Source organism: Spinacia oleracea, chromosome 2 (assembly GCF_020520425.1).
Source record: "Spinacia oleracea cultivar Varoflay chromosome 2, BTI_SOV_V1, whole genome shotgun sequence".
Lineage (NCBI taxonomy): Eukaryota > Viridiplantae > Streptophyta > Magnoliopsida > Caryophyllales > Amaranthaceae > Spinacia > Spinacia oleracea.
In genome coordinates, this window is record NC_079488.1 from 98,145,610 (window position 1) to 98,169,814 (window position 24,205).

At 36.5% G+C, this 24,205-nt stretch overlaps 4 protein-coding genes across 6 annotated transcripts; 1 reads left to right on the top strand and 3 right to left on the bottom strand.

The window, feature by feature from the left end:
* The first annotated feature begins 4,153 nt into the window (after nt 1-4,153).
* Nucleotides 4,154-7,555, top strand: LOC110787938 (nitrile-specifier protein 5). Its single transcript, XM_021992570.2, has 2 exons — nt 4,154-4,289; nt 6,354-7,555. The coding sequence occupies exons 1-2, from the start codon at nt 4,263-4,265 to the stop codon at nt 7,308-7,310; spliced, it is 984 nt and encodes a 327-aa protein (XP_021848262.1). The 5' UTR covers nt 4,154-4,262; the 3' UTR covers nt 7,311-7,555.
* A 341-nt stretch (nt 7,556-7,896) lies between these two features.
* Nucleotides 7,897-10,374, bottom strand: LOC110787937 (fasciclin-like arabinogalactan protein 2). Its single transcript, XM_021992569.2, has 3 exons — nt 9,971-10,374; nt 9,198-9,523; nt 7,897-8,659 (listed from the first exon to the last, which is right to left on the bottom strand). The coding sequence occupies exons 1-3, from the start codon at nt 10,281-10,283 to the stop codon at nt 8,099-8,101; spliced, it is 1,200 nt and encodes a 399-aa protein (XP_021848261.1). The 5' UTR covers nt 10,284-10,374; the 3' UTR covers nt 7,897-8,098.
* Nucleotides 9,385-18,904, bottom strand: LOC110787939 (mediator of RNA polymerase II transcription subunit 31-like). 3 transcript variants are annotated; one of them, XR_008928330.1, is made up of 8 exons: nt 18,681-18,903; nt 18,209-18,299; nt 17,977-18,074; nt 17,790-17,886; nt 17,563-17,641; nt 15,054-15,313; nt 14,860-14,954; nt 9,385-9,523 (listed from the first exon to the last, which is right to left on the bottom strand). XR_008928330.1 is itself a non-coding variant. In XM_056837430.1 (7 exons), the coding sequence occupies exons 2-7, from the start codon at nt 18,253-18,255 to the stop codon at nt 14,942-14,944; spliced, it is 594 nt and encodes a 197-aa protein (XP_056693408.1). In that variant the 5' UTR covers nt 18,256-18,299; nt 18,681-18,904; the 3' UTR covers nt 14,656-14,941. The 3 variants fall into 3 exon arrangements, 1 of the variants encoding a protein (XP_056693408.1); XR_008928331.1 differs by lacking the exon at nt 9,385-9,523 and adding an exon at nt 12,368-13,562 and having other exon boundaries at nt 18,681-18,904; XM_056837430.1 differs by lacking the exon at nt 9,385-9,523 and having other exon boundaries at nt 14,656-14,954; nt 18,681-18,904.
* Nucleotides 18,905-19,826: 922 nt separating this feature from the next.
* LOC110787935 (beta-amylase) lies at nt 19,827-24,112 on the bottom strand. The gene is made up of 8 exons (XM_021992567.2): nt 22,536-24,112; nt 22,323-22,391; nt 21,850-22,248; nt 21,601-21,765; nt 21,239-21,502; nt 20,947-21,156; nt 20,443-20,682; nt 19,827-20,207 (listed from the first exon to the last, which is right to left on the bottom strand). Exons 2-8 carry the CDS (start codon nt 22,368-22,370, stop codon nt 20,061-20,063), a joined length of 1,473 nt encoding a protein of 490 aa, XP_021848259.1. The 5' UTR covers nt 22,371-22,391; nt 22,536-24,112; the 3' UTR covers nt 19,827-20,060.
* Nucleotides 24,113-24,205: the final 93 nt, after the last annotated feature.

Genomic DNA, 24,205 nt, shown 5'->3' on the forward strand with positions numbered 1-24,205 from the left:
CTAATTAATCCTGTGTGTTAGTCGAGTTTGTGAAATCGATATACATGTATACACTTGAGTTAGATATACTTCTCCCGTTTCTTTATAGAGGCATGATATTGATTTTAACACCACTCATTTACTAACTTTTACTACCTCTGTTTCATTAAGTTCTTTACGCTTTGAAAAATGTGTTCAACAATTAAAACTTTGACCATAAATAACCACTTATGTGATTTCAATAGTACGGACTCTGTCCTACGGAGTAGCTAGAGTGTGTGACACATACTTAATATAAATAAGATACGTCAAAGAAAGAAATAAATAAATAACACAAGTTGGAGGAATTGGAGGGGAATTCTTCTTGTTATTTGAAGGTCACAGATCGACCTATCAGCTCCAAAATGTTTGAGAGTCGCTCAATTATAGACTAGCATAGCTGAGCTGACTAACATATGATAGATATTGGTTTTGTAAGGTGCTTCTTCTTAATAACTTTGAAAAGGAAGACACAAGAGATACACGCGTGTTGAGTATTAACCCACGTGACAAAAGATGACCTGAATGTCAACTAGGTTAGGCCCTGTTCTTCTGGACTTTATTTGGCTGAACTGAATGGAGCTGAACTGAAATGAATTTAATGGAGCTGAACTGAACTGAACTGAACTGAATGGAACTGAATGAATAGTGAATAGTAAATAGTAAAAGGGATTAAGTTCTGAATTGAACTGAACTGAACTGAATGGAACTGAATGAATAGTAAATAGTAAATAATAAATAGTAAATACTTCGTAGTAAGTAGTAAATAGTAAATAGTAAATAGTAAATAGTAAATAGTAATAGTAAATAGTAAATAATAAATTAATAAATAATAAATAATAAATAATAAATAATAAATAATAAATAATAAATAATAAATAATAAATAATAAATAATAAATAATAAAAAAAAAATAAAAAAAATAACAAATACTACCTCTGTTCCTTAATGTTCTTTACGCTTTGGAATATGTGTCTAAAGTATGAAAACTTTGACCGTGGATTCCAACTGTTACATACATCAAAATGTTATCATGTAAAATCTTGTTAGATTGGTCTCGTTATGTATTTTTAAAATATCAATTTTTTATAATTTTTTCACATACGAAAAATGGATATATAAGTCGTTAAATATTGCATTGGATTCCGTGCAAATAGTAATCGTAAAGAACATTAAGGAACGGAGGTAGTAGTAAATAGTAAATAGTAAATAATAAATAATAAATAATAAATAATAAATAATAAATAATAAATAATAAATAATAAATAATAAATAATAAATAATAAATAATAAATAATAAATAATAAATAATAAATAATAAGTAATTATAAGTAATAATAAAAAATAATTATTAATAAATAATAATAATTAAAAATTATAATTAATTATAAATAATAATTAATTTTAAAAAATAATAAATAATAATAAATAATAAATAATAAATAATAAGTAATAAGTAATAAATCATAAATCATAAATCATAAATAATAAATCATAAATAATAAATGAAAAATAAAAAATAAAAAATAAAAAATAATTAATAATTAATAATAAATATAATGTTAATATTTATAACAATACTTATAATAATAAATAATAACTACAATAATCATAATTATTTATTAATAACAATAATTACATATAATATTAATATAATAATAGTAATATTTAAGTAATAATAACGATAATAATAATTTATATATGTATAAGTAATAATTGTCAATTTTAATTGCAATATCAAGAATAAAAATAATTACAAAGAAAGATGAATCCGTTCTTTTGAACTGAACTGAATTGAACTGAATGAAGTTGAACTGAACTGAACTGAATATATTGAACTGAACTGAACTGGATTGAATGGAGCTGAACTGAACTGAACTGAACTGAACCAAACTGAATGAAACTGCAGTAAATTTTAAAAGAACACGGTCTTACTTGCTTGTTTAACGTCATGGGACTGAATGGTATATGTGACACATAAGACTAGATCATTTACATCATTTGTCCTTTGTATCTCTATATTAAAACAGAAATAAAAATAATAAACATAAATACTCCGTAATACTTCGTATTTAGGATATGATAGATTAGAGGCCATGAAAAACATATCTTCTACCCCGTAATTGTTTTGTTGTTATAGAAAAAAGAGTAGGTGGGATAGGAGGTTGGCTACATCGCTGTCCACCAGCGACAAAAAAAAATCCATACCCACCCTTAAAAAAAAAAAAAAAAAAAGGTTGAAAAGATGGCCCACACTTAAATAGTGTTGCTAACTTGTTATATACTGTCAATCGGTAATATAAGTATTGTCATTGTTATATATATATACTGTCATTGTTGTATTAAAATACTGTCACAATCATCCAAAAAAAGGAAATTATGTATACAAGTGTAATGAAATAGAAAAAGTAAAGGGATCACTTAAATGAATGGATAAAAGTGTTGCATATTAAATGAATAGATAAAAATATGTATACAAGTGTTATATAAGTATTATCATCGTTTACATAAATACTGTCATTGTTGTATTTAAATACTGTCATTGTTGTATCAATTACTGTCATATTACCGATATTTAGTACTCCCTCCATTTCTTTTTGATGTATCCATTTAGAATCTGGCGTGGTTTTTAAGAAAATATATTGGAATATTGGTTTGTATGAGTATAAATCTAATGATTGGGTGTAAGAGAAATGATTGAGTGTAAGAGATTATAGTAAATAAAGGAGTGAGAAAATAATAAAGAAATAAGGTAAGAGAGAGGAGTGATAATGATGGGTGATAAAGGAGGTGAGAGAGTGGGTATATGGGGAAGGGAAAAGAATTAAATATTATGGGTGGAGAAAATTAGGTGGGAATATGGGTAGAATCTTTAGGTATTTTGGTAATTAGATAGAAATGTAAGGGTATTTTAGGATAAAATGTATGTCCAAAAATAGAATAGATTCTAAATGGATACAACAATATGAAACGCTTAAAATGGAAACGGATACAACAAAAAGAAACGGAGGGAGTAATTTGTTTGACTTTTCAACTCATGTAGCGAAAATACCATTTTACCCAGGGTATGGACTCTTTTTGTCGCTGTCCACCAGCGATGTAGCATGTCTCGGTGGGATAGGTGATGTAGGGACTTGCATACTTCGTATATAGTCGCATGTAAAGATGGTTGTGGGCCGAGCCGGGCCGTGCTTCGTGCCGAGCCCACGGGCCGTGGGCCTAAACGTGTCGGGCCTACGTCAGGCCCACGTTATTTCGTGTCGTGTCGGGCCGAAAAGTTAAAAATAAGGCCCAGGCCCGGCCCAAGCCCACGTGCTTTCGTGCCGTGCCGGGCCGGCCCGCGTGCCTAAGGCTAATTTGACTAAATTTAACGTGCTTTGTCGTGCCGGGTCGAGTCGTGTCGTGCCTTGTCGTGCTTTTTCCAAAAAAGTAAGGCCCACGACTTTGTGCCCGTGTCGGGCCGTGCTTTTTGCGTGCTCGTGCCGGCCCGTGCTTTTTTCGTGTCGGGTCGGGTCGGGCTTCAGGCCGGCCCGGCCCACAACCATCTTTAACAGAGACAAACCACTTACTCTTTAGTAACCATGGGTTTTATAACTTTTCCTAACAATAGAAGGTTTGTCTACAAACCTCTGAAATTCAATACTCCGTACAAACCTCTCATTGTTATTGTCCTAAATGTTGGATAAGTGGGTTTAGTACATTTTTATGTAAAAAAGTAGTATAAATTAAAGAACAATGCAAAGAATATTATGAAACAGATTAAAATAAAAAGGGTAAAGGTGATTTTGAGACGGAGGTATGTACTATGGATATTAAAGATGGCTGTGGGCCGGCCCGGTACGAAAAAAGCCCGGCCCGACACGGGCACGAAATCGTGGGCTGTGGGCTGGGCCTTAATTTACAACACGACACGACACGAAAAAGCACGCTAAATTTAGTAAAAATAGCCTTAGGTACGACGGGCTTTCGTACCGGGCCGGGCCCTGATTTGAATTTTTCGACCCGACACAAGATGGCCCCCGACCCGGTTAGACCCACAACCCGTGACTCGGCCCGGATCCTGACCCGGCCCACGGCCATATTTAGGACTACTACCTAGTATAGTACTGTATTCCGTATTACGTAGAAGTGTTGTTCTGGGGCAGGTGGTCCATTTTGCAAAATAAATAGAGGGTGGCAAGGGGCATGCTTTGCATTCATAATTCAGTTTTGGTTGTCATCTTGGTGAGCACTGAGCAGGAGTGATGGCTTTTCATGGTCAATGGTCTAAGGTATGCTTGTCAACTCACTCCCTTTTTATCATTTTTATCTCTCAAATTTGTTGATTTATTTCCTTGTTTTTCCTAGTTTATTGAGATTGTGTTTCTGTAATTGTATTTGATTGCGATTCATGAGGCAACAAGTTTTTGAATCGTGTCAATTGCATTTGTAAACCCTATAATTTCTGGAAAACAAAAACTATGATCAGTCTCATCTAAGTCGAAGGAAATTGCTCCAGTTTGCAATTCAAATTACCCTTTTTAGTATTTGTAGCAGGTAGTACAACTGTACTAGGGTTATATCCCTCCGTCCAAAAATAATATACGAAGTATAGTTTAGTTCGCGTGTCAATAACCCTCCATTCGGAATTAATAGTCACTTGACTTTTTTGGGATATCCATACAAAAACTGTCTCGTACTTTGATGACAAAATAACCCATATGTGAATTGGGACTAATTGTTACGAAGTACGTACTTTGTATTTGTTAGACCTGATCATGTGCATCCTATTAGTTACAAACGGGCATGATCAGGTCTACTAATTATCCCACATATAGTGAGAGATAGAATGACTACTAACATAGAAGTAGGAAGGGTGGGCTAGTAGCTTATTGCATGTATTAAACTATTACCAATTGATTTTAGGATAAAACCTTGTTGAACTTATATGTAGTCAGACTTTCCTCCGGTGTGGGCTTGTGTTTGGCCTATGTTGTCAAATTGAGTCAACTAGTGTTTTATCATTAAGTCTTACTTTAAGTCAACCTGAAGGTAAGTCATCAGTCATGTACAAGACTTGGATCTTCAATCAGTGTCTAATGTTGTTGACCTTCATTGCGAGTCTTCTGAAAGAACCTTTTTTCTAGTCATGATCTCTAAGTTGCATGAAAATTCAAGCTTTGATCTAAGTTTTATAAAAATGGGAAAATTATATGTATCCATATGAAATGAATATGGTAAAATACAAATTGCAAACTATACTCCAATAGTAGGAAATAAGTGTCCCATACACTCTCTTACCTACCAATTGTTTGTTGGTTCAGTGGTGATTGGGGCTGAACTTCATAGGGAGGGCCCGTGTTCGATCCCCCTCAACAACAATTGAGAGGGGACGGGAACCTATTCACCTAGAACTCGCCCCGAATCCGGATTAGCCCTAAGGGTGAACCGGGTGCTAACACCAAAAAAAAAAAATACACTCTCTTACCTAGTTAAATTTGTCTCAAAAACGTTGTCATCTTTCCTGAAACAATAGTGAAAATTTATGTTGGAATTAACAGTAGAAAATTTATGTTGAATCAAGTACTGGGAAAGTGTGAGAATGACCAATAACTACAGAGTAATAAGGAACTTCTATTGAAATAGTTGAATACTTCTGGCAGGGGTTGGATAATACATAACACCCTTTTTGCAATCCAAGGAAGTACTCTGTACATGCTTTCTATGGTCTTTCTTGATGTACTTTTCATCTAGAAGATGGATACATATTGGGCCAGTATAAGTTGTTGAATGGTACAGAGTAGTGGCTTTAGTTGATTATTTGTGTTTGATCATATTCTAGACTTGTCATCAAATTAGTTACTTAAGGGAGGAATCTAGGATGCAGGAGAGAAGAACTCAGGGCTACTCATTCTTCTTCAAAGGTCTGATTTATCTTTCAGACCAGATATGTGTATTACGGTTCTGGATTCTTATAAGTTTTACCCTTTCAAGCTCACTATATATTTTTAACTAGAATTTAAAGTGACCGACAAAATCCTTAACTGGTATTATTGAGTCTATCATTGTGATTTATTCATCAATGGCTAGGGAATTTACAATCAGCATTTAAACGCTGAATAGATATATACTGTAAAATTTGTTCTTGTACTTATCTGACAGATCAAGGTCAGTACAAATAAGTATGAATATCCTTTAACAAATTTCCTAGATGTATATTTACCCTTACAATTGAGTGGAGTGCATGCCCATATAATAGCAATTTTATTATCTATTTTCACCTGTTTTTTGGGATAAACTTAAAGATATAATCCTGAAAATTCTAAGATGTATACTACTTTGTTCTATGCATTCAGTTTGTACAGAAAGGAACAGGGCCAGGAGCAAGGAGTTCACATGCAATAGCCATAGTAGGAAGGAAGTTGTATGCCTTTGGAGGTGAATACATCCCACGAGTCCCCGTGGACAACAAGCTGTATGTCTTTGATCTTGAAGAAGACCAAACATGGTCTGTCAATGAGGCCAGTGGGGATATCCCTCCACCACGCGTGGGTGTCTCAATGGCAGCCGTAAATGACATTATCTATGTATTTGGTGGTAGGGATGTTGAACACAAGGAGCTCAATGAGCTCTACTCCTTTCACACAACCACTAACAAATGGACCCTTCTTTCTAGTGGAGAAACTGGACCGGTCCACAGAAGCTACCATTCCACAGCAACTGATGATCACCATATGTATATTTTCGGTGGTTGTGGTTTCTCAGGCCGGTTGAATGACCTTTGGGCGTATGATACCATTGATCAGAAATGGGTGATGTTCCCACTACCTGGTGGAAATTGCAAAGGAAGAGGTGGGACTGGGCTTGCTGTGGTGCAAGATAAAGTTTGGGTTGTGTATGGATTTGCGGGGAAAGAGATGGACGATGTACACTGCTTTGATCTCACTCAAAAAAAATGGGGTGAGGTTGAAACATCAGGTGAAAAGCCCACGCCCCGAAGTGTGTTTTCTACTGGTGTTGTTGGCAAGGTCATATACATGTATGGTGGAGAGATTGACCCTAGTGATGAGGGTCACATGGGTGCTGGTAAATTCTCAGGGGAATTCTATGCTTTGGACACACAAACATTGGTGTGGAACAAATTGGAGGATGGCTCCAATTCAGCTGATCATCCCGGTCCACGTGGGTGGTGTGCCTTTGCAGGTGGAAAGAGCAATGGCAAACATGGGTTGTTGGTTTATGGTGGTAATTCGCCTACCAATGATCGACTAGACGATATGTTCTTTTTCACCCCGCGTGTAAGTATTGAATAACTGGTAAAAGTAGGCTGTATAATTACAGTGTATATGCTCTACTCTACTTGTATAGTTTTGTATGCTGAGTTATCAGGTGTTGTATGTAATGAGTGTGTGCAGGCATTAGGCATGAATCGAGCCTAGGCAGCTAGTCGCCGAGCCTAGCCTGTGAGATGGTCAGTTCCCAAGTCCCTACCATGTCAATAAATGTCAAGATATACTGTGGTGTTTTGTATATAATGTCATCATCTAGCTTCTTCTGATCATGGACTCATGGTTGGACTGTCCCATTTCTGACTAAATTCCATCTGAGATTTGGCTAGATTAGGAATCATTGATCAACTTATTACATGTCCAAGAGTTTATTTTTATACTCTACATTCAGTAGTCTGGATTTCTTGTCCGAAGGATCATTGTACACATGTTTTCCTTCCTATCCTCCTCCACCACCACCACAGTTGCTTCCCGGCTTCCTACCACCGTGGTACAAAATGTGCGGTTTTATTAATAATTCAAAAAATAATTTACAATACAACCTTCCAAAAAGAAAAGAAAAAAAAAAGAATCATATTATAATACACAAAAAAATCGAAATCCCAAATCATGAAGAAGAAGAACATGTACACCAATTTATTAACATTACACACAAAAAATCAATCAACTTTCTTACAATCTCATCATGTGCTAATCCGCCAAATCGTCGGTGCTCAAAACTTGCCAATAATCATACAGCTCATTTCCAGCTTCACTTAATCCATTTCTACATCACATCACATTCACAAATCCGATATTTTTTATTTTTATATTCACAAAGCCATCATCACACAATAACACAAAGTGAGCCCCATAGCAACAAATCCTCCACCGTTGATCCTTTCACCTGCATTCCTGTTCCTCCTACGGGCTCTTTGATCAGCCACTTCATCATCATCATCATCGTCGGACGCAGGCCCATCGGCTGCATCAGGTCCTGGCGCTTCAGCGTCAGGTGAAGATGTTGGCTCAGGAGTAGCCGACGGCTTAAACAGCTCACGTGGCAAGAGAACTTTATCTAACTTAAATACAGCTAAAGGATCTTTGTCAACTAATGTCCCTGTTATCTTAGCGGTTACAACTTTAGTTTTTAACGTGACCTTTTCGTCGTCGTTTTGTACGGTAAAGTCGTACTTGTTGGCGCCTTCCGTTGCTAGCGTGTTCAAGACGCCGTTGCTGGATTTGAGCATTCCAATTGAGCTGTAGACTGGAACACCATGGTATAAGAGTACCGCAGTCTTGTTGCCTGCCGTTAGGTTTTTGTATTTTGGCATGAATGCTTTCACAGCGCCATCACCCGCACAGAATACTGTCAAGCCGCTGTCAATATTTTCCTGAAAGAATCAAACACAGGAAAAAGAAGAAAATAAATAATCACATTAGCTTTTTGTTTTGTTCTTGTACCTTTTGAATATCAAGTGTGACATATACATCACTTGAGCCTAAATTATACTCCGTACATACTACTCAAAAATTTGGAGATATCTGACACCAAAACTTGTGCTCGAATGTTTTTTATATCAACACCATTTGTGGCTCCTTATTCATCAAGAACAATAATTTAGACATACTCTGTTATAGACTATTGCTCTGGACATCTGTAGTTGATAGACTATATACCAATTACTTTATTGAGTTGAATATTAATTTAGACACCTAGTTTATATCAAGTCAACTACGAAGGACTTCAAAATCTCTACAACCAGTGAGGGCAATTAGAGTTATAACAGGGGAGACAAAAATCATAAACGAAGTAAAATATAGGTAGTACTTTGTAATAGGTTTTGTCTAGATTAACAAGTAAAATTATCAACGTGACAGTTAATTCGAGACTGAATGTTTGAGGGTCTGAAAGTAACTATTCTTAATTACCTGGAAGGTCTTAGCAGCGCCGGTGGCGGTGAGCAAGCGAGAAAATTCCTTGCAGCCCTTATCAGCCAACAAGGAAGTCAAGTTAACCTTACTGGGTTCAGCTGTTGGAGCCTCAGCTTCAGCAGAATCGAGCACTTGACTAATGTGAATCACTGACAAATTATAAGGCATTTCTACCACAGCCTTGACAAAAAATGAATTCAAGTCACCCGTGTTAGCTGGTGCGAACCCAACCTTGCCTCCATGCATATCTGTTATGTTCACATACCCTGCATCTCCGTCTGCATCCCCTGATGACTGAAACAATGATGCAGTCGTTGTGCTTCCTGTACATTGAACTTAGGATTAGATTATGTACTCAGTACTCTTACTCTATACTGAATATTACGTTAGAAGTTTTGGATATCAAAATGTACACAAAAGTAAACCTGACAAAATTTGACCACAGGTCCCAACCTAATTCCCATTTCCCAGTGTCTGTATTAATGCCCTGAACATCAAGGTCTTGAGCGGAACCATATTCTTTAAAAAATGATTGTTTATTAACCTAAAAGCGGCTCGAAATTTGGTCTGCCTAAATTATCAGACGGTTAAAAAATACTCTAAAAAAGTAAGAGTTGAACATTCAAGTATTCAACAGACAATAGTTAACAGCTACCCCGGCGGCCTGGCCTGTAGTGTTAAGTTATTTGCATGCAGTTATATACGAAGTATTAGCTTTCAGAATCCTAGAAATATAAATAAAACATTATTAGTATTAGACTAGTGAATACCATCGGTAATCTGGTGGAGTTTCTTGGCACCGTAGTAGTCAACAAGGACATGAAGAGAGAGCACATTACGAAGAGTGTACACAGAGAAACCCTTGGAGAGGAGGGAAGACATGGCAGAGTTGTCCAGGGCGAGGACTGTGATGGTTTGGCGGTGGTTGATCTCATTGGCAAGGTGAGTTTGAGTGAGGTATTCATTAAAGGTAGAGAATTCAGGGTGTTTTTTAAGGATTTTGGTAATGTTAAAGGCAGTGGTGGCAGGAATGAGGAGGGCAAGGAGGAGAAGAGAAAGAACCACCGCCATAGATGGCTGCATTGTGGATGTGGTGGCGACGGGTGAGGGAGAAAAGGGAAGAGAGATTGAAGGGTGATGGTGGGGAAGAGTGGTGCATGTGAAGAGTGGAGGAGAGGGAGTATAAAACTATAAATAGTATGGAGTTATTGTGGTATGCTTACTGGTCCAGGGTGTTGATTGCTCTAAAGTGGGGCCCAGGGTTTACTGCAACTCTGCAAGCAGGAATAATCAATCATTTTGAGTGTTATTCGTTTCCCAATTAGCATGTCACTATTGGGTGGGCTCACTTAGAAACAATTCTTGATGGGGCCCTATGGTTCTTAAACCGACAGTTTAGGCCATTTTATACACAAGGTTTCTGCTAATAGTTACTCCGTACTCTGGTAGTAATTTAGCAGCAAAATAACAAACTTGTTTTCTTTTTCATTCTTTAAAATATAATTCCGCTTTATTTAAAGTTATATTTATAGACAAATGTTTTTATCATATCTTTCCATAACGAAAAATGACATCAAATGTAAAGTAGGCGTCAATCCACTATGAACTCGGGACTGAAGATGACACAAGGCTGAACCGTTCAAAAGCATGACATGACCATACACGAAACAAAGCACGGGCAAAACACAAGTGTGCCTGAAGAGCGACAAAGCCCGCAAACATCAGTGAAATTAGGCTCATGCACGTAAGCATATCACAAAGGCACGTGAGCTTGGTCGTGTCTGTGTCTGTAATGTCCTTTCAAAATTCAAGCACGGCACGGAACGAGGTTCAACCCCACTCAAGCCAAGGCCATCTTTACTCAAAAAAAATAGGAGTAAGATGCTCCCGGAATACAACTTTGGATATAATGGTTAAAAGCTTAATAAAAAAAAACAATTATCATGTTTAAATGTTCAAAATTTTATCTGCGTTCAAAATTTTGTTCATTGTTGATACATTATACAAAAAAGATTCCTAACTATGTGCAGTATCTGTTAGGTGTCTTTGGTGTGGGACTTAAGAAAGGGAAAGAAAAAGAGCACAATTGATTTCCTTTTTGTTGTTTAGTTAAGTCAATTTTCTCATTTCGTACCTTTTTCATTTTAATTTCCCCCATTAATGTTACACTTCCTTCTGCTAGCCTCTAGTTTTATCATTGTTCAAAATAAGATCTACTACGTATCACACAATTATCCGATAGTGTCTATTGATTATTCTCACTGTTCAACTAGTTGTACCAAATCCCATAAGTCGGTAATGGACTCTTCTTTTCTATACCACCCCTTATCCCTCCTACACATACTCCATTTAAAGTTACGATAGTTTAGGGAAAAGAAAGTTAATTGTATACTGTAGTTTCTTTGTATCACTTTCTTTGCCCACATTTTGATCTTCATTGGTAAAATACATTGTCGGCAACTAGTATAATATTTTGCTCAAACATACAAATGATGTTTGGTGCGCTAGTTGGTTGGTGAGTGAAATAAAACATATCTAATTTTCTATCAAGTCTTGGTTGAACAATAATAGAAGAGTAAACTACTATGTACAACGACTAATGACTTAATGAGGCATCCTGACCCACATGGCTTTGTATAAAAAACATCATTAGAAAGTTTATTGGGTTTTTTAACAATGTGCCCTTGAATTATTACGTTTCTAAGTTACGTTCCTAAGAGGGGTGAAATTTTTTAATACACCATGACCTTGCCGTTAAATCTAACATTAAGATATTCCGGTGTTACTATTCACAGTTCACCATCTTCTTCCTTATATTGCACCTCAACCAATACACACGAAAACGCCATTGTCAACCTTACTTCCTTACTGTCTCCCTGTACCATCCCTCTTTCCCCTCTGCCATTTAATCACATATGCCAGACCACCACCATGAAGTCAGCATGAACCACCTTCCTCCTTCCTTGGACTAGTTAACCCAACCCCATACTCCACCACCTTAGCCAACGACAAAACCTAATCCTTCCCCCTCTCTCTCTCTTAGTGTCTCTCCTTCCTCCTTCCTTGGAAAGTAATCTAACCCCTATCTCAACCTTTTCTTACTCTTCATTTCCTACTTTTCAAAATGCAATTCATTAATGTCTGTCATTAATGCATCATTAGATATGGTAAATTTCTAACTTAATGGACTTAAGAGTACCACGTGTAACTTTAAAAAACAATAGGTACAACATGGAAAATGCAATAACACATCGGTAAATTATAGATAACCCCAAATACACTTGAAATGGTAACTTGGAAGAAAGCAAATGAGCTACAAGAATAGGTATTTAGATAGGATAGTTTTGCGATTAGAGCAATCTCTGATCGTTCACATGAGATGATGAGAACCCTCTATAATAGATTCTATGCTGTTTTTCACTCTTTCCCTTTCTATTTTAAGACTTGTTGTATAGTCAACTTCAGTGGAGGTTTTTTCTACCCACAAACTATCCGATAGGATAGCATTTCTTCAAAATAGGTTGCAATATTCAGACATGAAACACAACTCTCCCGATCACACTCATAGACAACATTTAGTATTGACTAAAGATAAAATTAGTATCTGCAACTATCGTCTCTTTCCTTCCATTAACTTAATTAGTTCCTAAAAAATACATCCTACAAAGAAATGGAAACTTCTTTAGCAAAACAATGATCGGAGAAAGCGGGGACTACATTCTCATACCTAATAAAAACTGATGACATCATAACCACCTCCCTAACACAACAGCATTACCTTTTTCTTCTCATCTAAGTTAATTCCCATTAAAATCCGAACCCTAATTGCAAAAACCCATTATCTACAATCACAACAGATGGATCACTAGTGTCGGCTAATCCATAATCTCGCCTATAGCACACAATAGCTATAGATTGAGGTGGGCTTAGCAAGATACCTCCGTTGAGTGCAGAAGATACTTCTTAAGATTTAGAACTGATGAAGATGAACCCACCCATTCATTAGACATTGTCTATTGATGACCCTAAATTGCCTTGTTGGAAAAGAAGAGTGCTTTTAGAAAAAAAGTGGCGCGAGAAAGGAGTGACAAGATCTACTTTGAAATGAGTCTTTTGGTCCGTATGTAAAACACAATCGTCAATCCGCCATCCCATGGAGAAGATTTCATATACACACACCAAGTGTGGTGAGTCACGCACCACGTACGTATAACAGAAAATCAGGCATAAGATGGCACTACGTGTGACAGGCATAGGGGTGCATATTGTGCACGCACCACTTAGAAAAACATATGGCATCTCTTCTTCTATGTACACACAAGTGTACAATAGAATTATGAAAGTTCATGGGTACATCTACAACTGCAAAAGGCAATACCCCAAGATTACATTGACATACCCCAAAGACAACTATGGGTACATGTAGATTATAACATTCGTTAAGGTAAAAAATTACTTGAACAAGTAGGTACGGATGATAAAATTCTAATTCCTCACACAACTATTGTACACTCAAAAGATATTCAGCCTTGTTAGCAAAAAGCGCTTCATGAGAGTCGGGAAGTCAGACACTACAGAAGAAGCATCTAAAAGGACTACACACATGAAGTATCTTAGATAGCAAAGGAAACAGAGGTGCAAGACAAAGTAAAATCCGAAAACTTTCAGGCGGTTGTAAAAGAAATGTATTTAAAATCCAAACATATAGAAGGGACTGCTAAGAAAATCTCTACAACGTGTGGTGACATCAAGATGCCTAAAATTAATGAAACACATCCTAGAGCAGAGCTAATTTGGCAGAAAGATACCAGCCCTACGTGGTTGTAGCAATGTCAATGCCAGTATATAGTACGAGTGTACGACTGATGCACTCTACAAAGTACAATCTGAGGACATGCAGCTAACATATAACAACCTTTGAGTCCATAATTGTATAATCAGGGGGGAAATTCATTTTTAATCTACAGACTAGGAAGCATCTCCTGGAGCAAAATAACCCCCTTCTAAACCAGTGATCACATCAAAGTATGAGAAGTGGACACCCAACTCATATACTTCTTCCAAGCATGATGAACTTAAATTTTCTTTAGCCGTATATAAAACTGTTTCCTATTTTTTAGGGAATACACCAACCTAAAGTCATAATTTCACAAAAGCTAGCCTATAGCACAAAACTATAGTGTAAGGTCACATATGAAGTCTAGAAAGTCTAATTATCCAAGCAAAAATATGTTATAGAAGTCCAAAACCACAGGAGGGCAAGACAGCACCACCAGGGACACAAATGTGTCATACTCCACATCAATTGACAACATAACTAGGGAAGCAAGAGAAGATTCCCTTACATCAAGTTCATCCCCCTCTTGCCTGTCAGTTATCATACAATTTGAGAATGGAATAAAGAGGTCGATCCCTCATACTTATCATAGAAATACTGAGATAATAATTTTTATCAACTTTCGGATGCAAGCTTCTAAAAGGCTTTAAGGCGATATATTATAGCTGATCTTCAAAGAAAATTAATAATTAATTGTTATCTTAACACCATTATTTTCAGACATTGTTTTGTTTGGGATGTGACATTGATAAAAAGCATAATTTGATGTGCTAAGTGCTAACACACACACAAAAAAAACAAAAACAAAAACTGGTGGTTTACCTTTGACGACCAGAAACCATACTCATGCTTCCTTAATTAAACAGTGGAGAATAGATCCACCAGTGACATATCCAGCAAGGACTCAACCATCTTTCCTGTGTCCATTTGCCTTGCATCAATATCTGTTTACCTTTTTTATTTTTTGGAAGATAGAAAATGCACTCTTAAGATCCGACAAGAATAAGCGAACTTACTTTCTCTTTCTTCGATCAATGCCACTATTCCTTGTATCATTCTTTGCAACAACAGACCCAGGAGCGTTTGCAAATTGCATAGGAGGAACGGCTACAGAGGGCCCAGACGTGGGAGGAATTGCCGGAGGAAGGCGTAATGGGGCAGCAGTTGGAGCTGGAGGATCAGGAGCAGATTCAGGAAGGGGTCTGGGTAAAATGTGCTTCAACCTGTTGTTTCTGTAGTTCTTCCAGAAATAGAACTGTTGTCTGTGTGCCAATTCCTGAAAGTTTGAAGTAATTATGGATAACCAAGTAAAACTGTAAAATCATCCTGGAACAGTAACATTTCTTCCAAGGAATTCAGAAAGAAACATTATTGCATTTAGCAGCTAACAAATCTATTACTCCGCATCTGAAAACAATTGCGTCCAAGGGTTGCAGCCATTCGTCCACTTTGTAATGTAAATTTTGGTAAATAGGAAGAAAAGAAAAACAAAAGAAAGGGATCTGTCTACACGTCCAATATGGTAGGTCGTGATGATCATGAGCTTTTATGTGCTTTTACTCGAAAATCTCATACTAAATCCCAATCCCATGGTGAACTCCACCCTTAACCATATGTTTAATCCCCATAATTTCTACTACCACTCAGTAGTCAGCAGTGTATAAAAAGCGCAAAGCGCACTAAATCGATATGAGTCCGCCTAAGCGCAAAACGCAAGGCGCGTGCTTCATCCAAGTGAAGCCCACTTTTTAATAATTAAAGTTTTTTTTTTACTATTATGCATATACATCATACTAAAATAACCCAAATATATTTAAAAATCAGATTTGCTTCCAAAACTACATTACTCTTTATTTTAACAAAAATAAAGCATATAACATAGTGTTTATCAAGAAGCTAGGTCCGGCTGTTGTGACTGTAGTCTTCTTCTTTTCTTCTTCTTCCTTTTCTTTTGGACTCTTGGCCCACTTTCTATTGTTAACGATTAATAGGGTGTGGTCCAAAACACAATAACAATATATAAAAAAATCTTTCAACGTAAGTAATAAAAAAATATAAAAAATTCAATGAAGCGCCAAAAAGCGCGCTCGACCTATTTAAGCGCTTTGCCCTAGAGGTTTGCGCTTTAAGCGCGCATTTTTAAACATTGGTAGTTAGTACTACCTCTAAAATGGCAATGAATTAGAAATTTATGAAGAAAAACACATGTCTGAAGCAGCAGTTCCACTTTCATCATCATTGACATTAACATGTAACTCTTTCTTGCAAAACTACACTTATCTCATCATTACTACTATTATACTGCCCACGAAATAGTAAAAGGTGTTGTTGCAACCAGCAACTAAATTCCCCATACAATTACAAAAATTTAGATACCAAATATAATAGTTAAATGACCTTCCAGTAATATAGCACAATTATACATTTTATAACTTGGAATTTTTTTTGTCAAACCCGCATCTCTTGCTCCCTAGTTCTTATACACTCTCCTTAAGCTAATAATGGGTGGGAGCCAATTTGATATCTTAACAGTGACAGAAAGCTCACAACTCCATGAGACACACACATTATTATACATTTATACCTTTAATATTAAAATCTAAAATAAAAATCCCATCCTTAAAGTCCTTCATTTTCTATTTTCATCCATTTCACTCTTACAGATTGAACCATTTTAAATTAAAAACAGAGGCAACTCATTCCTCCCCGTCCAAATTTGAGTGTTTCATGTGGATAAAACATACTTCTATGGTCACCTTTAAGATGCATAAGGTCAAAACAGATCACAATCAGTAACTCACATTCTAAACTTGTGCAGTTTTAACCCCCAACCTCCATCAAGAAAAGTAGAGGGGGGAAGGGACTACCACAATCAATTCCTTGGACATCATGTCAATTAACTGTAACCAAGTCTTACAAAATTTAGATGAACATGTAATACATGCTCTCTGCGCAATATTTTAAGAACTAATTACATACAGACGCCGATTGCAATATAGCTCTGTGGCTTATTTTTGAAAATGCGTTAACATTTTTCTTTTTCACCTCAATTGCCCAATTTTCAACTTTACAAAAGCTTATCTGATTTAATCTGAAGTTTGAACTAACCAGAATTTTATCACCTTATGTTCTGTAGTAAAATGAACTTGGTAACCGCAGCCCTTATCTAAATTTATTCTTATTGTGACTTATCTTTTTTAGGTTACGTAACTGTAGAAGAACAATGTTATATTCTCTTTTGTGACATGGCGTAGGACAAATACATAGAACCCACATATCAGCATTGGTAGATCATGAGGGCACACAGACAAACCGACAGTTTCCCAAACCAACACGTGTTACACTATACACCTCTAACCTAAAAGATGGAATACTTGATGGAACAGGAGATATGGGTAGAACGAAAGTCTTTGCTCTGAATTGTAGATGTACACTAACCATGACAGGTCAAGAACACTTTTCTTTTGTTTCACAACCAACATTTTAATACATAAGGACAAAGGACAAGTAAGATAGCACAATAACCTTATTCCCAGGATGAGCCATTGCATTGCGGAAGTTTGCATTTTGTAAAAGCTCGAGAAAGTACAAGCAGTGCGGATACCTGAATTTGATGAGGTCATGTTAGGCAAGCAAGAAAAAAGAACATCTGGAAGAATGTTTCCATCTCATAAACAAAAAAATGCCAAACTGCATGAGTTTTAGACTTTTAGGTGACCAACCAATTAAAGCAAATACACATATATACTCACATTATAAATTTTAAATACTCCGGTCGCTGCCAATATTGAAGGTAATTCAAATAACCAACAAAAGCTTCGTCTTCGAAGTAGCGATTCTGTGCCAAATCTACAAGCAGGAAATAGTTTTTAGCTTATTACAAAGTCATTGCACAACTCCAGGTTTGTTATCTAACCAGATACAAGTGACGTGACGTACAATGGATGTAAGTTGGATTCGAAAGACACTGAACAAACTCCAATTCAAGCAAAAAGCGTTGTCGACCATCATCTGGATCCTTGTAGACAACTTTTGGCCTGGGAACCAACATCCATAAAGCAAACCAGTATCAGAAAGGGAAAAAAAACAGCAGAAATGGACCAAAAGGGTTTTGAATGAATGAGTGCAAATGGAATGTTCAGAGAGCGGGAAAAAGGGTTAGGAACATTACGAGGACGGGGACTTAGCCTTGTCATCAGCATCATCTGTAGAAGCCATTGATTAAAGAAATAAACTCAGATGCAATGCGAACTTTGGCTTATCTGCAATCAATAAAAAGGATTCAAGTTACATAAAAGCCACATGATACAAGTTCAATTTCCGATTTAGGTATCTGTTATTTCTTAATTCAAAATCAAATTTAAAAGTTTCATGAACATGTAGCATATTCCTAACATAATATGACATAATTCCAACATAAAATCAGCCAATTTGCACCCAATTGAAATCAAATTCAAAATATTCTGGAACTAGCATTGAATGAAAGAAAAACAACCAAAAGAATGATAAAAATTAAAACGGAAATTAGGGCTTGTAGAACTCAAATTACAATATCAGAAAAGAAATTGATCAAACTCAAAATTGAAATTAAAATATAAAAATATAATGCAATTTCATAGAATTACATGGTAATCAAATTTTACCAGGGAGTTGATGAGCGGGATACTGACTGACCACCGTAAATTGCTAAGTTTCTTAGCTCGTAATCAACCAATGGTGAAACTTATCAGCAATTAGAGAGAGAACCGGTGGTGTTATACTCCAGGACTTGTGTTCGAATTCTTTGATATAGTATTGTTGGTTTGCTTTTGTCAGCTTGAATTTGGGCGGGTTTAGGTAAAATTTGCGGCATTACATACAATTTGGCATCATTACTCTAGGGCAAAGTCACACCATCAACTTGATAGTTTGACTGTGACGCACTCCCCAGTCCCTATCAATCTAATTTGACAGCTCAAACAAGTGTTCGTAATTTCATAAGTACTACCACTCCGTTTCAAAATGATCTTTTCACTTTTCGTTTTAGTTAGTTTCATAATATTTTTTTACGTTATACTTTATTCTATTTTTTGACATGAAAATTTATAAACTTACCCCTCTTATCTCACAACGTTACAAGAATGACCAATTATTTGTTGGTTCAGAGGTGATGGGGCTGAACTTGGGAGGGAGAACCCGTGTTTGATCCCCCGCTACAACAATTGGGAGGGGACTGAAACCTATCCACCCAGAACTCGCCCCGAATCCCGATTAACCCTAAAGGTGAATCGGGTACTAACACCAAAAAAAAAAAAAAAAAGTTACAAGAATGGGGACATAAATCGACGTAGTTTATTGTGGTTGTCTGGCCTTCAAAATTATGTTCTACTAAGTAGGGATGTCAGTGGGGCGGGTTTCGTGGGAGACCCGCCCAGCATCCGCCCCAAATAAAGCGGGAATTGGGGTAAGTTTGGCGGGTGATGCGAGGATGCATGTAAAAATCTTACCCACCATAATATCCAGGCAGGTGGTAGGGTGGAGATGAATTTTAGTTTGTACCTGTTGGGCGGAGATGGGGATGAATTTTTACCCGCCATGGTGTTGGCGATGAAGATTTTAGGTGGGGATGGAAGGTCCTACATCCGCATCCTCCCCACCCCATTGACATCCCTAGTTCCCGACTAGTAAGCATGGTATGATCCTACTATTTTGTGTTCACCATATTAATGACATAAATTGTGTGTACAATAAGTAATTTAGAATGACTACATGAAAAATAGCATTTGCCTGTTGCCAACACCAACAAAAGATGAGATGAAAATAAAACTTGCTTGGATGTCATATCCTTAGCTTCCCGGATTTTATTACAATAGTAGATGTATCCTTAGGATGCAGGAGTTTCCTTATTGGATAAAACAACAACAAATAACAGAAACAACAAATTACAAGAACAACCATTATTGATAGGATCTGGCCTTTCCTTATTGCTTAATTGTGCTAAAACGAACATCAGCTGCTTGCTTGGCAGTTTTCATGTTTACCAACTACACTTTCATATCTGTTTCACTGTTGAAGGGTAATGGTCCCATTGGTTTGGTTGCTTCTAAAAGTTCCTCCAACGATATCTTTGGCTTTGACAGCTGCAGTGGAATCACTTGCCTTCCATAGTTTTCAGGGTTTGGGCAGTACTCCTGGAAATTATTCACAGAATGTTAATATTATTAAGGTTGCGTTCTATTCACCTGATTTTCACTTATTTTTCCTGAACTTATTTTATCTGAACTTAGCTGAACTTATTAGAACTTATCAAAACTTATTTTAGTTATAAATTGTACTTGGTCAACCCTTGTTTTTCCTGAACTTATCTTATCTGAACTTAACTGAACTTATCTGAACTTATTTTTCCTGAAATAAGTGGCTACTTACTTGATCCGCATGCATTTTCTTCACAAATGTCTTGAATAGCCAAAAGTTCCCTCCATCAATAAGCTGATTAGACAAACGAAGATATGTCAAGCCATACATCTTCAGTTTTGGCGGACCATCTCTATTCACCCCATTTGGCCTAGCATTCAGCAGCATCTGATCATACGCATTGGCATCATATCTAGGAAGTGCATTTTCCCCTGCTACCTCTATATTTTCTCTCCAGCATCCACTTAACACCTGCAATTACTCGGATTTGTCAATTCTGAGGTAAGGAATTTTACTGGACTCTGAAACTGTCATACTACGTATGTTTATGCAGCAACAAAATGGTATTGACAGAGGTTAAACATGTAGTATATGTTTCAATTGATGATCTTGTTGTAGTCTGTAAGTTCCTTGGAAGTTTCTTATGATCAGAATGTCTGTTGAAAGCTTATATTTTCAATCTGTATTGGTAATATTCCATGCAAAATCATGTCAAGCGCGCATTTATGTCCTGACCTGTTTGACAAGCTCTTGTGGAGCACTTTCAGCATAACCAGGTTGTTCATAGTCCTTCATCTCAAGACAAGTGAAATCTAAAACCCCATAGTGCCGAGAAAGCATCCTTGATATTGGCCGATACCCATCTCTGTCATACAAGTTGTAGTATCCTGCAGTAAGCTCAGCAGCATGACTTTCATCATTGTACCACCAATGTAATCCAGAAACCTGCACATCAACAAGGAAAAAAAGCCATTTGTCAGTTGCCATTGATCTTAGCCAGATGTTCCTATATGGCTATATTACTAACTTTAGCTGCTATCTTGACTTTGCAGCCACAAAAGGCTTTAGTTGCTTCTTCCAGAATCTGGTCACCATGGATCAATAACTTGTTGGAGTACCAAGTCAAGAAGAATTTTCCACTTTCTGTAACGTAAGTTCCATTGTTCCTGAAAAACTCTGTTCCATCTGGTCTATCATTATACTGTCCTGCATTCTGTGGCAATTCCCACTCGGGATGGCCAGCATCAGTTGCAGCCTTCTTAAAATCTTCTCTAAGATATTTGTCATAGCACTGCAAAGTAAATAATTTGAAACTTGGTTAACTATACTATAGTGTTGAAGCATTTAATAATACATCATCCACTTCATGTAGGCATATCTGATAATTACCTGAAATTCCCCTATTCCTGGGAAGTTCCATCCTTGATTTTGTGGATAAGAAGGATATCGTAGTTCTCCAGCAGGGCCGAGACCTACTTCAATGTCAACTATTGTGCCAGCATCTAGGAAATCTGACATATTCTCTCTGAAGCTCTTCATGAAATCACTATATATCTGTCAAATTATATAACAAGAAATCAATTAGTACCCTTTTTCTCCTAGTTCTTTTTGGATATTCGGAATATATTATATAGTTACCTGAACAGGAGTCCTCCCACCAAGGATAGGTTCGTTATCAATACCAAGAGTAAGGTACTCTTTGTTCCTGGTACCCCTTCTGTTAGTATAGAAGATATCGGGATTTCCATCTCCATCCTGAAGTACCCATTGAGGAAGTGGTATGTAAACAGCATCTCCAACATTCCCTCCACATTGGTGGAATGACATTATTGCTTGTATTTTCAGACCACAATCCTTAATGGCCTGAAATAAGCTCCTGTATGCCTTCCAATCGTATTGTTTAGGTCCTTTTGCTTCTATTATTCCCCACCACACATCCACCATGACTCCGTCAACTTCTGCTTCCTTCAGCTTGTATAGTTGTCGCTTGATGTCATCCTGGTTCTGAAAGTTGTTGTCTGGCGTAACAACTCCCAACTGTTTCCAATAATAAAATAGTTTATTGTGTGAAATAAATAAGGATATGAGAGTGCAAATCTACGAAGGCTTACTGGTAACATTGCATAAACGGGCACATAGTTCAGCAACATCTTTGCCATTTCGCTGACTTAAGTTGGAACCTGCATAAAATAAACAGAAGAAAAGAACATTAATTATGATTTAACACTTGTAAGCTACTAAACATGGTTAAGCATAGGATCTATACTGCACATAATTGGCATTAAGATATCTATGAAACACGATGAAAAGGTAGATTATCTTACAAATCACGACAATCTTGATTACTGGTAGATCCTCTTTTCAGGTGCTATCTCTCTCTGAAATGGTTTAGTTTTTGTTTTGGATTTCAATTCAAGTGAAGTATATTTATACTCAACTTCTCTGTAAGCTGTTACAGAAACAGCCAAGTTAAATATGGGGAAATTGCTAAGATTGAAAAACTAACACATGCTTTCTGTTCACCACCACATTCTTGATTAGGCCACCTCTAGTTGTGTGTGACCGGTCATAAGCTGCTTTTTATGATCATTTCATCAGCCGGCAATAACAAATTAACCATCCGAATCACAGACTGTTGCGAATTGGTCCTACTGAATGAATGCACAATATTGTCAGAATGTCGAGAATCAGGCACGGTAGTAAAGGTGAAATGATGAGTCCAAGTAATGTAATTTTCCAAGTAGAAACTACTAGCATCCAAGCAAGAATCGCGACCTTCTAGACTCTGATCACATTTCATCCATTATATATTGTAATTGTTAGATTAAAATCCAAAGTTTCAGGATGTGAATCACTGAAATATTACTGTTTGTTTATCCTTTGAATATCAGCTCTTCTGTTGGCTGCAAAGTGGTTCCTCCCCTCAGCAGCTTCTTTTTCTGTTCAAGTAACAAGAAGCTGTTATGAGGATAACAGAATTGGTTTTCTATATTTATATTGTAGATCACACATCTCGTCTTATCCTTTTCTGTCAGAATTGGACCCTTGAATAATTTGACATATTTGTTGAATAATTTGATTATTTCTTCTAAGTGTTTCCTCTTCACCTTAGAAAAAACAAGTTCAGGTTTTAACAAGTTCAGAATTTGCTCTATTAGGTCAATAAGTTTCAATCAAATCTTAAAATTTACTGTTTCAAGTTTACTCTCTTGCAATAAGGTATGATTAAGCCCAATAAATTTCAATTAGATTTAATCGGTCCCAACAAGTTCAAATAAGTTCACCTCAGCAAAGTTTATATATCATCCGTCAAAAAGAACACCCCTTATATGGGGTTGTCTTTAACTATTTGAAATATGATATATACTCCGTATTGTCAACTTGCAACTTTGGTTTTATTTTTATTTTATCAACATTTAAATATTGATTAATAATGGGGAACAAATAATTCATATAGGAACGGGACTAATGAGAGCCTAATTTTTAATACCTTTTGAATTACGAGTTAAAAACTAAAATATATGGAAGTACATGAAAATTATGTGGCACCAAAATTTTGAGTACACCGGACCAAGAATTAAAATTTCAAAACATCTTGAACCACGGTACGAATTTGTTTTGCTTAGATTGGACACTGTATATCGAGTATAATCTAGACTTTGACAGAACAGTAATACATACATAACCTGACATGCTCATTAACAAGATCAAACCAAGATAAAAACAATACATTGTGTGCAATAACCTTTTTACGTACATGCTTAAGTTACTCATTACTCCCTCCATCCTTAAAAATTTAGCCATATTTCTTTTTTAGATATCCTTTTAAGTTTTTCCTGTAGGAAAATCGTCTAGGGATGGAGGAAGTATATACTCCGGATTAAGTAAGTTTTCAAGCGATCATATTAACCTTTTGTGTGTTAAAAACCAAGTGCAACTTCAACATTGAATTACTACCTCTTGCAACAAATAATTCGTAGATAACTTACGCATA